The sequence below is a fragment of the Mastigoproctus giganteus genome, chromosome 11 (genome assembly GCF_048544385.1).
Source record: "Mastigoproctus giganteus isolate SK-2022 chromosome 11, ASM4854438v1, whole genome shotgun sequence".
Taxonomy (NCBI): Eukaryota; Metazoa; Arthropoda; class Arachnida; order Uropygi; family Thelyphonidae; genus Mastigoproctus; species Mastigoproctus giganteus.
This window is the reverse complement of record NC_143585.1, coordinates 116,852,687-116,872,215: the sequence shown is the minus strand read 5'-3', so window position 1 is coordinate 116,872,215 and position 19,529 is coordinate 116,852,687. Positions and strand designations below refer to the sequence as shown.

General features: G+C 35.1%; 1 protein-coding gene across 2 annotated transcripts in view; it reads left to right on the top strand.

The window, feature by feature from the left end:
* The window catches only part of eIF3a (eukaryotic translation initiation factor 3 subunit a), a 399,865-nt gene extending 398,883 nt beyond the window's left edge, over positions 1-982 (top strand). For both annotated transcript variants that reach the window (XM_090385008.1, XM_090385009.1), the window contains one exon: positions 750-982. In XM_090385008.1, the coding sequence (XP_090241134.1) occupies positions 750-889 (140 nt within the window). In that variant the 3' untranslated portion in view covers positions 890-982. The remainder of the gene's footprint in view (positions 1-749) is intronic.
* Positions 983-19,529: the final 18,547 nt, after the last annotated feature.

Sequence of the window (19,529 nt, the reverse complement as noted above, 5' to 3'; positions counted from 1 at the left end):
GTACAGTATCAGCCAAAAAAAAAAAACTTTCCTAATTCACCCAACTGGTCACTTTTATTGTCCACATGTTAAATTTCTCTGATCCTGCATTCAGATACAAACTGGGTTAAAAGACTTATTATAATCCTCTGGCGAGATTTGTGATGTGAAGTAGATAAATTAATAACATGTAAACTAATCTCATTTATTATGGAGATTTAAACACTAGAATTATAGTAGTTCTTTCTTGCTCTGAGAACTATTAGTACTTGAGTCAAGTATTTTCATCGGGGATGCTTATAAGAAAAAAAATAAAATAAAAATATTCTTAACACTCACTGGATGGTGCCATACACTATGCATTGCAAATGTACTAGTATAAAGTACACTTGAGAATACGTAGCAGTTTTTAATTTAATCCCCCCCCCATTTTGTTCGCCATTTGTTTTTTTATTTTTTTAACTCCAAATGAAAACTGAGATATGCATATTTATAGAGGTAAGCTAAAAAGAAGTTTCAAACCTATAAATTTTGGTAGTTTGCCCCTTCATTTTCAAGCTCAGATTAAAATGTACTGGAAATCACTCATTTCATTTTTGTTACTTAATATTATGCATAATATTAAGTAATCTAAGTAATTAACTCATCCATCCTCATATCACAGATAAATAGCTGTGATATGAGGATGGATCTTATATTTTATTTTGTGTGGGTAAATATGAAGTAAAATTTAATATTGATAAAAAATATTTTAAGCAATTTTATTTTAGGTGGTGCTCCTGAAGGAACATCCTGGAGAGAAAGAGGGGAGAGAAGGGAACGAGATGAAAAAGATGTAGTAGACCGTCTTGATAGAAGTCATGTATTGGACGAGACAGATGAAGAAGGATGGACAAGAGTACGGCGCTAATTAAGTTTTGTTTGTTGACAATCATAGCTGCTTCATTGCAAAGGATTTAAAATATGCCTTAATTTCTTTGCCATAACTTTGTATTATATAGAATAAAATCATCTCAAATTGTCACTGTAATTTCTAATTTAAATATTCAAGTTTTTTTTTTTTTTTTTTCAGATTCTCAATTGAATAATAAGTTATATAAAGTATAGTAGAGCGTTGATAATCTAAACTAATTGGGACCAGGGGTAGTTCAGATTTTGGAACTTATCAAAAATACTGTTCGGGAGACTAACAAAAAGTTTAGTAAGTTTATAAATAAAAACACTGGCAACTTAAATCTGAGGAACTGACTAATTTTTGGTTAAAAATCGTGCTTTTTCACAGAGCAAATGTCCAGATATGGGTTCTCTTAAACTTGGTCGCTGTGTAAACTACAAATAAACTGCATCTTTGAGATATGGGTCATTAGCTGTTCTCAGTATTCTTTTTTTTTTTTTTTAAATCTCAATCTTTGATTCAGATTTTAAACAGGCTTTCAAAGACAAAGTCAACTACAGTACAGTAAAATGAAACTAAAAACATTTTTCAGAACATTTTTACTTCATATCTCACTTGAGAGTATCGTATTAGATGCAATTTCTGGGTGTGGTGTTCTTTGTTGTTGATTGACACTTATTTTTACTGTTTTACCTTTTACAACCTCAAAAAAAATGTCAGTGAACAGAAATATCAGATTACAAAATGTTATGTTTAATTAGTACTGTATGTATATTAATTAAGTTATGTATGTAAGCTGAAATTTATTTTTATTTTACTAACCTGTGCATATTTTTCTGATTTTCAAGTATCATTTAATTTTGTTAATTGGTAAGGAAAGAAAAGTATAAATTCATGCATTATACTATATTTTAATTTTTGTAGCCTGGGGAAAATATTCCTCTGATTTTCGCTCATTAGAATTGCTGTTTAATAGTAGAGTCAAAATGTAATCCACAAAGGTGATCACAATAACTGGTGCTTACTGCAATTATTTTATGACACCAGCATAAAAAAATAAAATAAAATAAATGCTGGCTAGTCGGATTTTCTATGCCCTACTGTAAATAACTCAATAGAATTTGAATTATAGTTGTTTTTGTATATGTCACTAATAATGAAACATTTAAAATTTGAGATAGAACCATATTTCAGATTTTAATAAGTTAGAATAAATATAGATATTTATTTTAAATAAAGATAATTACTGTTATTTCATATACTTGGCTTACAGACAAAATTCAACACTCTTGGAAATGGTTTGCTGTAAAAAATTGCTACTGTTAAATTGGAAAAAATCTTTATTTCCAAAGGATAGAAGTCAATCTAGAGTAGTATTGCTTAAGCTTATTCTTTGGGGACCATGAACAGGTAAAATTTGATTGGACTATCCACTTCAATCAGTGTCTAAATGTTAACTCATTTCTGGTTTAAGTTGACTGCATTGTGGTTTCAAGGTGACACATTCATGCTTTCTTTAAGATACAGGGCTGAGACTTCAAGTTATCATTAATAATGTTAATACTTGTAATTGTACTCTCAGTGTTTACAAACAATTTACTGTTTTTAAACATCCTTGCTTTGCAAAGGACACTTTTCACTGAAAGATAAATTAAATGAATCGCTTCAATATATTGGCCACACCAAACTATACACAGCATAGCTGGATGTACAAAGCCCCCCCCCCCCAATTTTTTTAAAATAAACAGTAGTTTATTTGTTCTAGGATTTTAGATAAAATAAATAAATGTCACTGTAATATGAACAGTTGATTTATAGAGAATGCTAACTCAAAAATATTTTATCTATGTACAGTATATAAACACATTTTATGTGTTTATATACTGTACATAATTCAAATTATGCTGACATATTTGAATTATGCTGTCAGCATAATTCAAAATGGTTGCTATGATGCTAATTATTCATTTACTTATATTTTGGTTATAATCAACATCTGAAAGCTGATTATTAGTTTTTAATGTGGATAATTTTACCATCTTTTAAGTCAATATAGCCTCCAATTTTCTGGGTTTGTGGTGGTCAATCTCTTGATTCCATGCTGCCATCATTTCTGTTTTTTGCAATAACAGTTCGCTGTCTCTTTATTTTTGCAAAAAAAAAAAAAAAAAAATGTAACATTAAAATCAAAACTTAAAAAAAGAAAATTCTGAATTTATTTTATAGCTTCAACCCTCTAGTTTTTGAACGGTTCAAATCGATCCTGTGCAACTAACAGCTATTTGTGCTTCATCCACTCTGTCCACAACTGAAAATCCTAATACCTGTTGTTGAAAATGGGTTCTTTGAATTGGTTGCAGAAAATGCTAGAAATCTCTGTTAATTAATTATCACAAATTAGTAAAAATTTGTGATTAGATTAAATTAAACTTAATTATATATCCACTGACTGCCTTTGTGACGTGTTGCATCATCTCAAATCAAACTTATAGTGCATACTTCATGTTTCGCACGGCGACAGCAACTGTTAGTGGCATGTGCAGATATAAGTTAATTAGTAGTAGTGGCATGTGATGCAAGAAAGCAAATGTATGAGCTTATGCAGCATCAGCCAAAAAAAAAAAAAAAAAATCACACCATTCCCTCCAAATATCTGTCCAGTTCCTCCTTAAATTTATTCAACCTATCAACTTCCACAACAACAGATGGAAGTTTGTTCCAGCAATTAACCACCCGCTGGCTAAAGGCAAATTTCCGCACATCTATTCTACATCTGTCTTTTCTTAATTGGAATTTATGCCCCCTTAGGTTCGTAATCTGAACAAGTGGAAGGATCCCATCAGAATTCAGCGTGCTCAACCCATTCAAGGCCTTATATACCTCAATCAGATCACCGCGCAGGTGCCTCGTCTCCAGCCACTGCAATTTGCAGAACTTAAGCCTCTCTTGGTAAGAGGATCCCTTCATTCCCCTAACCAATCTTGTTGCCCTTCTCTGTACACGCTCAAGTAAATCTACATCCTTCCTAAAATGAGGCCTCCAGACCTGTATGCAGTACTCAAGGCATGGCCTGACCATTGCCTTATACAGAGGGATAATCACCTCCTTTTCCCTGCTAGCAAAATTCCTATATATCATTGACAAAACCCCATGACCTGCCCTGGCAGCCTGTCTACATTGCTCAGAGAACTTCATATCTGACTGCACAATTAGTCCCAGGTCTTTTTCATTTTCTACCACCTTAAGTGTAGAACCACACAGTTGGTACGTTTCTCTGGGGTTACTTTTACCCATATGCAGTACTTTGCATTTGTCAAGGTTAAACTTCAGTTGCCACTTCTTAGCTCATCTGCCCAAATTATCTAGATCCTGTCGCAGTAACACACTGCCATTACTGTCATTAACAACCCTGCCAACCTTTGTATCATCTGCAAACTTCGACATTAAGCCTGACATACCTTCATCAATATCATTGATAAATATACAAAACAACAGTGGACCTAACACCGAACCCTGTGGGACTCCACTAATAACATTAGTCCAAGAAGAGCAGCACCCATTGATTACCATCCTTTTATCCATTGTAGCAACTTACCCTTAATACCATTCTGCTCCAATTTGTACAATAGTCTTCCATGCACAACAGTGTCAAAAGCTTTCCTGAAATCCAAATATATATCAAAATTATTTTTTGCATCCAGTTCCTTTGTAACCACATCATAATATCCTATCAAATTTGTCAGTCAAGACTTTCCCTTAACAAACCCATACTGTGTCTGAATTATTGCTGCAGTCTTGTCTAGATGATCCTGCAATGCATCTTTAACCAGTGACTCCATTATTTTACCCGGAACAGAAGTTAAACTAACTGGTCTGTAATTACTTCTAACTGATCTGTAGTCACCCTTCGATCACCCTTTGTGAATTGGGGATACATTTGCACATCTCCAGTCCATGGAAACCTCCCCTGAGTCCAAGGATGCTCTCATAATTATGGCTAAGGGTTTGCTTAGTTGCTTTGCCGCCTCCTTTAATATAACTGGATAGATCCATCCACCCCAGGTGCTTTTCTTACGTTTAACTTCAACAATTTCTCTTCCGCTTTGCTCTCAGTTGTTACAAGATCATTAAGCACCCTGCTACAATTTGATAACCTTCTGCCATTTTCAAACCTTAACTCCTCATGTGTGAATGTAGATGCAAAATACTCATTCAGTTTGATTGTTATCTGAGCAGGATCATCAACAGTCGAACCATCGATGTTAAATGGACCAATCAGATCCATCCCCTTCCTTTTAGAGTTTATATAAGTAAAGAAATCCTTGCTGTTTTTCTTAGCATCTTTTGCCAAGGATTTCTTGTAATCTGCCTTCGCCTGCCGAACCTCCTTTGTGACCTGATTACAGATTAACTTATATCTGCCATAGGCTTCTGAGGCTCTTGATAATTAATATGTATCCCATGCATTTTTCTTCTCTGTTACGAGTCTCATTAGTTCATTTGACAACCATTTAGGCACAAATCTGGAACAATATTTCTTAATAGGTATTAACAGTTGAAGGGCAAGATTAAATTTGCCTTCACTCTCTAACATGTCTAAAGTGAGTTTTAATTTTGTGTTTTTAATACAGAACATGGATTTTTCTCAGTTGCATTCATAAAAGATTGGTGTTGTCAAAAAATCAACAATTTTGAATTTTCACATGATCAATATAGGGTTAATAAACATCTGGGTACCTTGACCGGGCATCTACTCCAGTGGCGGAGAGTTTGTAATCCTCTTTTTAAAGTCCATGGTCAGCCAATCTACCAGTTTCTGACCATCAACTCAAAGTGGAATGACTTATATTCACCACAACCTTCGATGAGTCCTTGTGACTTACTCTGGCCAGTCTCAGAACACATCTTAACTATCACTATACAAACAGCCCACAAGGTTTGCAGTTTCTATAATATTGCCACCCTTCAACTGGTACCGGACATTCATCACTGTTTTTTTTTTTTTTTTTTTTGAAGTAATTCAGATCAGATCACTTCCCTTTTCCCCCTTTCCATGTCAATCAAATAATTTTTATGGATAGTGTGCCACTGACCCTGCAGAATAACATTTAACTGTTTTCACTTTGCAGGGCAGTGAGGAATGGCCAATGCCTGGGGCAATGGTTTTTTTTTTTGATGGATACCTAAGCAGAAACAAAAGAATGTAATTTTGATTACATTAAACTTTTTTAATCTTTAAGTCAGGTGGACAAACAGTTAGCCCTCTTCCAATTCTCTTTTCTTGAAAACCAATATTTAAAAACCATTATCTTGAAGCATAGTGACACAGGATGATCTAATTGTCTTGGTATCTTAGGATTGGGTTTTCTCCAATTTATGTTGAGAGCGCATTGTAACCCTCACTCCTGGAGATATTGCAAGGTAGAATTTTTCTCAGTGTGGTCTGCTTGTTAACAGGACAGACTCACATAACCTTATAAACGATGCTCTAATCAAAGCGGGAAGCCCTCAAATCAACATGTCATGCACACATGCATGCTACATCAGCTGATCGTATTCCTCCGCGTTCGTTGTAGAATACCTGACTGCAATTCAGGGTTTTAATTTTCTTGATATTGATCAAAACTTGTGGTTTGATCATTCACACTCAGGTCTTTTTCATCCAATGTGGGAGGATGGTTATTCTTCCAAATGTGTTCCTCACGAGGACTCTGCATTTTGTAATTAGCATGACATAATGTTTTATGGATTACAGCTGTGTGTTATGGCACTGGGTGACAAAAAAAATATATATATATATATATAGGTCTGAGAGCATCAAGATTAGATTGTTGGAATACGGGTAGAGAAGACCAACACGATTAATGAGAGCAAATGAAGTTTTAGTATTCATACTATGTTGCAAGAACTATATATGTCAGTTTTGCAAATTGCATTGTATGGAAGTGACACCTATATCTGATTGAGGCTATGAATGGACTGATTGAGCATGCTAAATAAACTTTGACCTGGTGTAAAAAAATTTTAAAAATTTAATTAAAGGAAGAATTAGCAAATTATTAGAGAACATGAGCATTTTTGGCTGATCCTATATAAGCTTCTTTCCTAAATGATTTCCCTCTATTAAAATTCATATTGGTGAGCATCTGTAGGGTGTGGGTTGCTGTGAATAAGAATCCAGCGAGGGTTTAATTCATATGGGGGGTGACAAATTAATCACCAATAGTTGTGAACAAGATGATGGTGAAGGGAAAGCCAATGGTTAGACACAGTATAGCTGCAGAAAAAGCTCATCGCCGATGAAGTAGGAGGTGACTTTAAGGCAAAAGGTGGGAATAGATTTGCTTCCCATTGTTTTCTTATTGGAAAGGATGTTGATGACCTTGATTAGCTCCTCTTTGCCAAGTGTCACATTTGTGAGATTAGTTATGCCGTAGTGGGTACTGTTCCAGGGGAAGTCCACAGCTGCACTGTCTGCTTTGACAAACCACATGCTATACTCTTCTCCATGAACGAGTTGATAGCCTGCTTCTTGGATTTCTGGAAACTGCTTCTGGCTATTGAGTATGATCTTTCTGTGGACATGCAGTCATTTTTCGAGTGTGGGCAGATGACGCAAACTCTTGACATGGCCACTCTAGCAATGAAAGACAACCATCTCTGAAGCCAAAACGCAGCTTCCTCTATATCGATTTCACTGAGAGTTCAGTGGGGGTATAGCCTAAAGAGATCCATTACTGTTTCAATTTTTAGGTATTTCAGATCATAGACAGCCTTCTTGATTTTTTCAATCGAGTTCAATTGATTTGGTTGGTTATAACATTCTTTCAACATGAGGATGAGAGAAGCTTCATTTGACCTATAGTTGGAGGGATATGCCGAATTAGAACTGATTACTGTTTCAACATTCCCACGGCTGGAAAAGATTCTCTGTAATCTGGCTTCACCATGAAGGGGGGGGGGTCACAGATGCAATGGATGTTGAGATTCCACAGATCTGAAATTAACTGGTCAAGGAGCTTCAATGCAGCTGGCAGAAACAGGTCTCCGAGAATTTCTTTCTGGTTGCTTGATGGAGGTCAAGAGCCAAGCAGAAAAATTAGTAATGGATTGATCTGCATTGGGTGGGGGTACGTAAACTGCACATTCTAGCAACTGGAGTCCAACTAAATAGCTGTTGCTGTTGGCAGATTGATTCCAACTCCTTTCCTGTTCTCCAGAAGAGACTGATAACCAATGTTAGTGGTTAAAGGCGATATATGTCCATGTCACGAAGCCAGGTTTCAATAAAGGTAGTAAAGTCGTAATCTGCACTTATAAGTATGTCGATCAGGGCACTGTGCTTGTTCTTCAGGCTCCTGTTATTCTGCATGAAGCATTTCACATGCTTATCATTGGTGGACTTGATCTGGATTAAGTTTCTAGTGCTCCTTTCCCCTTTAATATTGGAGGCCAAATTCAAAAGAAAAGTTTAGTGAAACTTAAGCAGTTGCTCTCAATATTTAAAAGACTTTTTCACAGACATCTAAATAAGCTTCCATCTTATGGATTACCATCTGTATTTTGTTATTGGGTAGACAGCTGTCTGTCCTGCCTTTAATAGCTGTACTTAATCCAAATTAGCAACTTTTTTTTTCTCAACATTGCCCTATCATCACTACTATGATCTCAGCATCGATCCACTGATGATATGCTTGTTGTCGCTCTTGATATTTAAAAGATTTTTTTATCATGTTTGTCTTAAAGGTCTTCCAAATAAGCTCCCATCTTATGGATTACCATCTGTATTTTGTTATTGGGTTGGCAGCTGTCTATTCTGCCCTCTCTGTACAGCAGCGGTTTTCAGCCGGGGTGCTACAAAAACATTCCAGGAGTGCAATGTAAATTTGGGTTTAAGTTACTTAAACTTTTTTTTTTTTTTTTTTAATCATTATAAAAAGGTACCTAAGTTATTTTTAAAATTATACTAGTGGGCTTTGCCCCCATTTGAAATTGCAGTTGAATCCCCACACATGCTTTTCTATGTAAAATGTAGAGATATAACAAGTAAGTCAAATCCTTTCTATGTAAATGACACTGATCTTTTCTTTATTTATTTTCTATGTAAATGATGCACTGATTGTTATCTAATCAGGAAATGACCTATGTAATTACAGATAACCCTCGTATAAAACAGTTATTAGGTTCCTATAAAATGTCATGTGCGAAACCATGTTATACAGGACTAATAAAAAATAAAAATGGGGGGGGGGGGGGCATGTTCCAAAAGCTAACAAATATATCATTCTAGATTTCGTGTATCTTCTGCTCTCTTTATAAATCAATAATCTGGGTTTGTTTACTTTTTTGCTTGATAAATCTTTCTGAATTTCATTGTATGAAACAGCATTTTAAAAATAGGAATTGTTCTCAACAATGAAATTAGTTAGCTAATTATTTTTCTTAACAATAATTGATTTATCCACAGAAATTAAATTCAGCCTGTAAAGTCAAGAAATTAATAAAGAAATTATTTACGATGTACGTACAAATTTTAAAGAATTTATTCTTCGTCATCGACTAAATGCACACTCGATCACTTATTATTGGCTCCGCATTCGGTTTGTTGCACAAAGAGTCTTCTTCTTCGATAGATGCATAAGTATTTTTTGAAGGAATGCAAAAATTGCAACTAACACGATTTGCATGGAGTAACAAGCTATGAAGCTTTAAAACAAAAAGGAATGAAGAGAAGATTTATGTTTTTTATATGATTGAAGATTTCAGTAAAGGGGAAACATTTCACCAACACAAAAAAAACACAATTCCAGCTATCGGTATTTTTGCAAATGCAATAACATTGAGTTTACTACCCATTTATAATTGCTTGTGGTATAGGAAAGCACAAATTGTTTTATGGTCGTGACCTCCAGAAAAATGCCACAATGGTGCTCAAAATTGGTTCTTATAACAGAACATGATTACGATGAAAGTGTAGTGTATTTTAATGATTTGAATTGGTAATTAATATAATTTGCACTATAAAATCGACTTTTTAAGAGTTAATAGCAAAAATTTCAACTTCCAAGGTCATGGAATGAATTACTAAAAAAAAACATGTTATTGGGTTCCCATTACGATACAATGGTGACTCTGGAACAGATTAATATTGCAAAGCGGGGTATACTGTATTCTATAGCTACGTGCGTGGTTTGAAATGTGGTATTAATGTTGATGTTTTCGATTTTGTTGATACTTGACATTTTGAGGGAAAAAACTTGTAAAGCGAGAACTGCTTGTGTGTATATATATATATATTTTTTTTTTTTGGCTCCTTTCATTCAAGAATCTGCATTCAAAAATAAGATTCTAATTGCTTGGCTAACTTTATGCCTTCCCCTATGCTTTTTAGTGTAAAATTTGGAAGTTTAGATTTTGCATCTGTGCTATCATCATCTGAAGTGATTTGAGTTTACCTACGATGCCATTTGCACCAAATCCACTATACTGGCCTCTTTTTCTACCAATAATACCTGAACATCTTCAGTAATATCTTTTTTTAGTTTTTTAATAGCATCGGCTACTAAGGCTATGTTACTCTGTGTACGTTGTCGGTAAATTGTGTCTCTGCTGAGGTTCAATTTTTGTTTTGCTGGACGAAAAACCAGTTTCCGGGAGGAAAAACCCTTACTACCCTCGCCCAAATAACTCATCTGTGAAAAAGACCCATAAAACTTTGACAGAAATCAAACTCAGTGTGGGGAGGGGGGTGATTCTATCAACTGTGCTGTGCTACCAAGGGTTTCAGTAGTCATATCACCAAAACCTTCCACTCCTACCTGCGTAGCAAGTTCTACCATTGCACCTATTTCCATTTTTGCCGGTTCAACCATATTTCCTGAATGAACTGACTCATTTTTTCACACACATTAAACATTGACAGTTTTACTTCTTTCAGCAATAAAGCTATGATTCTGATATAGTCCACAATTCAGAAATATTTCCATGCCTTCATTACTTCAATAGATTCGGAATCAGTTTTTTTTTTTTTTGCAAAATCCATTGTAACAATTTTCTGATGTTAAAAGGTGGATATAATGCCTTTATCTAATGGCTGAACAAAAGAAGTTGTATTAACCCAGTACAGTGGCTGTAGCAACATAACTTCGCAATGTTTGGATGGCCTGGTGTGCTATCCACAAGTTCAATAGCACATAATGTAAAAATTTTTACTAGTGAGTCAACAGCAGGGATTCAAAAAGAGTGAAAATGTCAAAAATTACATTCAACACAATAGCAGGGTTTTCTCCATGCAAAAGCTTAAAAATACTGTTATGCAAGGTTTACCGAAATTCTCTAACCAAGTTTTAAGACCAAAACTGTGTTGTGCAAATATTTCTGCAATTTATCAATCGTGTTAGAGCGAAACCGTGTTGTAGAAGTACTGTGTTATACGGGGGGTTGCCTGTATTATCTTGTGCATTTGTAGTGGCATAATTGCCCTACAAGTACCACATGATACACAGGTCACTTAGGAAAAGACATCTTGCTTTGGGTTCCATAGTGCACAAGGAATATTGTTGCATCTCAAAGAGCATGACTAAAATATTTACTCGGAGGAAAACTTCTTTAATACATATAGAACTTTAATATATATAGAATATATTAAAGAATTCTCTGTATGTATATAGACACACACACACACACAGAATCCGATCTAACAGGTGAAAAATTGAGTAAGAGTGTCACAAGATGAAATACATTACTTAAGGATGTCATTATTAACTTTTAATAATAATAACTATTAATCAACCCCAGGGGCTCACATCTGGATATCATCATTATTCTCTTGGTAATTCCCTTCTACTTTTGAATCTCACACTCTCTCTCTGGGTAACTCGGGATTTTTTTTTTGGCTGGTGCAGCATAAACCTCAGGCTTCCTTGCACCATGTAGCTAATAATAATAACTTGAAAACCACTGCTGAACAGTATCATTATTTAATAGCCACACTTCATAGCAACTTTTTTTCAATACCATCATTGTCACTAGGGTCATTTCACTTTTCATTCTTGTAATCCCAAAGAAGCATTATGCTGAGAATGGGGCTGGGAAAGAGGCTCTGCTAGAGACGAAACCATTACTAAGTTGTTATGTGAGGTACATACAGGACAACGAATATTAACTCTGTACACCTAATTCTGTTTTTGCACGAATTTGGTTTAACACGAATTCAAAATAAATATTTCATTCTCTTTTTACGCGAGTCATTTTGATTTAACACGATTTCTATGAATTTTTTTTTGCCTAAATTCTAAGAAATTTTTTTTTTATTTGTGGCATATTAGTATCATTTCTATATTACACGCATCAATAGATTGGATAACAGCTAGTGTTTGCGTTTTGAAACGCGTGCTTTTGCTTACCAATGTTTACGTCTAAGTAAGCTCTATTTCAAAGTGAAAGAATCTTTAGTGAAATTTGTGCACATATAAATTTATTAATTTTGCCGATAATCAATAAATTGTAAGTTTACAAATTTTTCATACCTTTTTTTATTAATTATAACTGAGATATTTTTCGGTAGCCCTTATATAATGTCGAATAATTCGCCTATTACCAAAATGAAAAGGAAAGCGATTTCTTTGGAACTTAAAATTCAAATTTTAGATCGTCTTGCAACTGGACAAGGGGCTACGTCTGTAGGAAGGCATTTTGGTGTACATGAAGCTACCGTAAGAACTATTAAGAAAAATGAAGCTGCAATTAGGAAGTCAGTATGTTCTGGAACAAAAGTAAGTGTTAATTCATCATCATATACAAGAGATATTGTCAAGGAAAAAATGGAAAAGGCCCTGGTAATGTGGATAGAAGATCAGTCACAAAAAAGAGTACCAGTAGATGGAAATGCCATCAAGCAAACAGCACTAAGAATTTACAGACAGATTAAAGAAAAGGAGCCAAGCACTTCATCTCAGTTAAACAGAAAGTATGAATTTTCTGCGAGTACAGGTTGGATGACAGGGTTTCTTAAAAGGAATGCTCTTCATAATATAAAAATTAAAGGTAAAACTGCATCTGCAGATGAATCGGCTGCTAAAGTATTCCCGCAGGAACTTGCAAAAATTATTGAAGATGGAGGATACACTCCTGATCAAGTGTGGAATGCAGATGAAACTGGTTTCTTCTGGAAACGAATGCCGAACTGAACGTATGTAGCCAAATCGCAGAAAACTGCTGGTGGTTTTAAGGTAGCTAAGGATCGTGTGACCTTATTATTTTCTTCCAACGCTTCAGGAGATCGTATGTTGAAACCACTGCTGGTAAATCGAGCCCTAAACCCACGTTCAATGAAAGGTGTAGATATCAATAAATTGCCTGTTCACTGGATGGCAAACAAGAAGGCCTGGGTGACCACTACTATTTTTACAGAATGGTTCAACAAATGTTTCGTCCCAGAAGTCAGACGTTATATGAATTTGAAAGGTCTCGAATTTAAAGTTCTTCTGATTCTTGAAAATGCACCCGGCCATCCTGTCTTGGAACACCCAAATGTACAAATTTTATTTCTGCCACCTAATACTACATCTTTGATACAACCGCTAGACCAAGGTATAATTGCGACAATTTAAACTTATTACGTAAAACGAACATTCCAACACGTTTTGGACAAACTGAATGATGAAACACTAACAGTCATTGATGTGTGGAAGAAATTCTCAATTATGGATTGTATCAATCAAGTTGGATTAGCGTTAACTGAATTAAAACCAGCAACTTTAAATGCGTGTTGGAAAGCGGTTTGGCCACAATGTGTAAAAAGCAAAGATCCCATCATCCCTAATACGACCGAATTTCCCAACATCATTACAATGGCACACAAAATTGGTGGAGAAGGATTCGATGATCTATCGTTTGAAGATATTGATGAATTGTTAACCGACAAAGCCCTAAGCGAAGATGAAATATTAGAGGTTGTCCTTGGGACTCCTTATCCCACAGAACGTAGTGATAATGAAGAAAATGATCCTGTTCTAAATGCAGATTTAATAAAAGAAGGTCTGGAACTGGCTAGAAAATTAGGTAATCATTTTGTCAAACATGACCCTAATGAGGAACGCGCTGGGAAGTTTCAACGCGAACTGAAGTTGTTGACAGCCTCTTACAGAGAATTATATAACGGACTAACCAAAACACGAACACAACGATTAATAACTGAATTCGTTCGTAAAACCGGTGAAACATCAGCACCAGAGGAGATTCGTGCTGATTTTGCTGAAGAGATCACAGAAAGAATTTCATTAATAGAGGAAGAAGACGATGTCCACAACATTTCTAGTGATGGCAGTGATATTCCAGTCGTACGCAAACGTATGCGCCGTTTATTATCAGAAAGTGGAAAATGAATAAAATCTTGTTATATGTAAAACAGATTTTTTTTGTTCATGAAGAATTTTTTTTCATTTCATATGCATACAAATTTATTTTAGTACATTTTAATTACATATTATTACATGTGTATTTTGTTGAAATAAAATAATAAGCTTAAAACGAATATTTTGTGTGTTTTTTTTTTAAATTATTTTTACTGATTTTTTTAGATCCGGAACCAATCTTCTTTTCTTCCATAAATACAATGTCTTTTTTTACACGAATTTTTTTTACACGTATTTTTCAGGAACGTATCTATCGTGTAAAAACAGAATTAGGTGTATTTTGAAGTTGAGCGTGAAGTTTCTTTTTTTTTTTTTTTTTTTTTTAGCATTAGTAGAGGCATTTGATGCAAGAAAGCAAGCTTATGCAGCATCAGCCAAAAAAAAAATAAAATAAATAAAATAACCACTTCCACTTCACCCCTCTGTTCATTCGAAATACCCTAGCTGAGCCTTAAACTTATTCAGGCTATCAACCTCCACGACAAGGGATGGAAGTCGGTTCCACCAACTAACGCTGGCTAAAGACAAATTTCCTCACGTCTATCCTACATCTGTCTTTCCTCAATTTGAATTTATGCCCTCTCAGGTGATTATTCTGAGCAAGAGGAAGAATCCCATCAGCATTGAGCACGCTGAAACCATTCAAGGCTTTATCCACCTCTATCAGATCACCTCGCTGGTGCCTAGTCTGCAGACACTGTAATTTGCAAAACTTAAGCCTTTCTTCATAATCTTGTTGCCCTTCTCTGTACTCATTCCAGCATCTCTACATCCTTCTTGAAATGAGGCCTCCAGACCTGTATACAGTACTCTAGGTGTGGCCTGGCCTTATACAAGGGAATAATCACCTCCTTATCCCTGCTAGAAAAATTCCTATATATCATCCACAATACACCATGAGCTACTCTTGCAGCCTGTCTGCACTGCTCAGAAAACTTCATATCTGCCTGCACAACCACCCCCAGGTCCCTTTCATTCTCTACAACTGTCAGTGTAGTACCACAGAGTTGATACGTTGCTCTGGGGTTGCTGTTTCCCATATGTAGTACTTTACATTTGTCAATATTAAACTTCATTTGCCACCTCTCAGCCCATCTGCTCAGCCTTTCCAGATCCTGTTGCAGCAGCATAGTGTCAGTGGTGTCCTTAACAACCCTGCCAACCTTTGTATCGTATGCAAGCTTGGACATTAAGCTTGATATACCATCATCAATATCATTTATAAATACAGAAAACAATGGACCCAATACTAAACCCTGAGGGACTCCACTAATAACATTAGTCCACGATGAGCAGTGTCCATTGATTACCACTCTGTCTTCTCCCCCTCAACCACCCCTTTCTCCATAGCAGCAATTTGCCTCCAATGCCACACTGCTCCAATTTGTGCAGCAGGCTTCCATGTGCAACAGTATCAAAAGCCTTTCTAAGATCCAAGTATATAATTTCAAAGTTCTACTAAATTACTAAAAACTTTGACTTTCTCCAGTCTTACTTTCCTATCAGTGAAACCATCATCATCTGTCAGAAACAGATTGATTTCGCCAGACATTCGATAAATTGATTAAGATGATTAAGAACAGATCCTCGACTTAGCAAACGAACATTGTTGTACATAAGTAACCCTTTGTGCATCTTTAACTGTTTCTACTTACAGGCAAATCTTCAATGTTTTGAATTTTTTTCTTTTTCAAAAAAAATATCAAAAAGGAAAGGGGCAGATTAGTCATGCTTCTTTAATATATTCCTCACACTGGGTGGTTTTCTGCATTGAGCAATAATTTTGGATGCAAAAAAAAATAATTCTGATATCATATACTTGGATTTCAGGAAAACTTGCTGCTGTTGCACACTGGAGACTGCTGTACAAATTGGAGCAGTATGGCATTAAGGGCAAGTTGCTATAATGGATAAAGGGATGGTTGAATGGGAGACGACAGAGAATGGTAATCAATGGACACTGCTCTTTGTGGAGTTCTCCAGGGTTTAGTGCTGGGACCATTGTTATTTTGTGTATTCATCAATGATATTGATGAAGGTATATCAGGCTTAATGTTCAAGTTTGCAGATGATACAAAGGTTGGCAAGTTTGTTAACAACGGTAAAGACAGTATGCTACTGCAAATGGGCTGAGAAGTGGCAACTGAAGCTTAACATTGACAAATGCAAAGTACTGCATATGCCGGTAGCAGTAACCCAAGAGAAACATACGAACTCAAGGAAGTGGAGAGTGAAAAAGACCTGGGGTTACTTGTTCAAGATATGAAGTTCGCTGAGCAGTTCAGACGGGCTGACAGAGCAGCTCATGGAGTCTTGTCAATGATATATAGGAAATTTTCTAGCAGGGACAATGAGGTGATTATCCAATTGTAGAAAGCAATGGTCAGAATACGGTGTACAGGTCTGGAAGGCCTCATTCTGTGTACAGTTCTGCAAATTGCAGTGCCTGGAGACTAGGCACATGTGAGCTGATCTGATTGAGGTGTATAAGGCCTTGAACAGGGTAAGAAACCTGAGGGAGAGGGGCACGGATTCAAATTGAGGAAAGACAGTTATATATGTGTGGAAATTTGCCTTTAGCCAAAGGGTAGTTATTGCCTGGTTGTGTAAGTTGATAGCTTAAATAAATTTAAAGCTGAGCTCGACAAGCATTTGGAGTGAATAGATGGGTGAAATGGGAGGTTTTTTTTTTCTATGATGTGTCTCAGCTAATGCTAACCTTTGAAATCTCAAAACTAGCAGTAACTAAGTTTGGACTACCTGAAACAAATTTCATCAAAACATTTGACTGGATTTTTCTCTTACTCATTTCTCGAGAAATGTATTTTTTTATTTTTTTCCTTCTTTCTCACTTTTATTGCTGAGCTGTTTATGAAAAGTTTCATAATGCCGCTTTACGGAGGAAGTCCTACACACAGCTGTTTCAGAACACATCTCACTTTATTATCCTTAATCATACCAAATTTACCCCAAGATTTTTGAAATTCTCTCATACTTCCCTCTTCATTTGAACTTTTTTCTTTACTGGTTGAGCTGACAATCTGTAATGGGCAAATAGCAATTAAAATATATATGGAAATTAATGAAGAAGAATTTTTTTTTTTTAAACTGCCTCTAAAGCTGTATTTTCTTTCAATTTGTACTGAAAGCTAACGGTTAATCTTAAATTTTTGCAAATGACTGTAAATATGATCATGACATTCACGTAAAGAGTAAATTTTTATTATCACTAACACTCAAACGAGATTAGGGGAAAAAGAAAAAACATTCAACTCCATTACTAAAACTGGATAAATTAGTTATAGCAATATGCGTTTCTCAGTTTTATGCCTTTACAAGTTTAGCGAGTCAGGATATCATGAGGCTATGCAGAGATGGAAACAGGTCTGGATATTTTATTTGGCGAATCAACACAATGAAAGAAATAGTACGTATGGGAAAAACTGTAACGAAAAATAAGTTGGATACTGATATTACAATATACATATGCATCCCCGTAACTACGAAATCTTACCCTTGCAAAGGCGATATTCAAAACATTTAATTACACGATTTTGTTACAATTTCATCAGTACGTCTGAATTCCCCAATAAATTTGTATGCATGCCATGATTTCGCGACCCCTGATTTAGAGGGTTTATTGAATTCGGTGGGTCCAACAATTACATTAGCAACATATCTTCCTACTTCATTGACTACCTTGTCAATAGAAATCTAATGAATTTTGACGGTATCTGTAAAAGATGAGTGAGATGGTACAGATAATTATTATTAGCCATATGGTGCAAGGAAGCCTGAAGCTTTTGCTGAACTAGCCAAAAAAATTTGAGTTAGCCTCAGAGAGAGAAAGCAAACAAGACTAAGAAATAGAAGAGAATTACCAAGAAAGAGAATATTTAATTATTTCATAATGTACTTTCACTTGGAATGTGTTCCTTTGTGTAATTTCCACCTTATAAATAACACTCTTTTGGGAAGAGGTAACATATCATTATCTTACTATTAAGTAAATTATCCAGCCTATAGTTTAAAGAACTTTGAACAAAACATTGATTGTTGCTTTTCTACAGCAAATGAAATATTGTAAAAGGTTTTGGACTAAAGTAATAAACAGTAATTGTTTTTGGTATGAAATTGTGGCAAATAAGAACAATTCAAGAGAAATATAATCCATTTATCCCATACTTTTCTTAGTTTTTGGAAAGCAAAAAATTTGACTTTATAAGAAGTAAAACATCACAATAACTTCAAATCACAATAAATCACAATAACATCACAATAAGTTCAAATCAGAACACAATAACTTGGACACTTATGGCAACTGGTATATTTGCTCATTGATATAAATTTCCTATTTCTATCAAATGCTTCAAGACATCACTGGAATTTACAACAGGAAAAGGTGCCCTATTTAACAAAATGTTGCAATAGGCACTTTTTTTTTTTTTTTACAAAAATAGGGAAAACGGGAATTTATGGAGCTTGTCTGAATATCTGGGCTTTAGTAATGCAATTCCTTTGCTGGGCTCCTTAAACATTTTCCCCCAATTTGTTTTAGTTCAGGAGAAAATACTTGAGTTAAACTTATGCCCTTGCTATCAGCAAACTGAATAGTAATTTATATGTATAAATGTGATGTAAAGTGTAATATGTCTTTTCATATAATAGGCTCCCGCAAATTATATATCTCCATGTAGAGCTGTCTGGCATGTGACCTGATGGAGGAGATAAAAAAATTTGGCAAAAATTTTTCCAAGGGAAACAAAATTAGTTCAAATACAAATCATCACTATTCTGAAACAAGTAACTTGCTACATGAGAATGGAAATGATGAACATGCTATTAACACTGGTCAAGCGATATTGTCATTTTTATGTTAACAGCATATCAACAAAACATAGCATATGGGATGATTGTTGTAAAGCACATTAACAATATGGTACCCCTCCTCTGGTACTCAACGTGTGTTTCTATATGATCACGTTGAAACACTCATTGAATATTAGAAATTGAGGAACTGCATGGCCAGCTGCAAAAGTTTTTCTCGTCATCTTCAGATACCACAGAGCCAGAAGTTTCAAAAAGTAGGTATTAGAGGTGGCCATGCTCTGTAAAGTAGAGCATTGCAGAAAAGAGGATGCATTTATATTTATTAACAATAAAATATTTTTTTGAAAATTAAAGAAATTATTTATACAACTGTATATAATAGAAATGGGTTTGATACCACTTTATTTCAT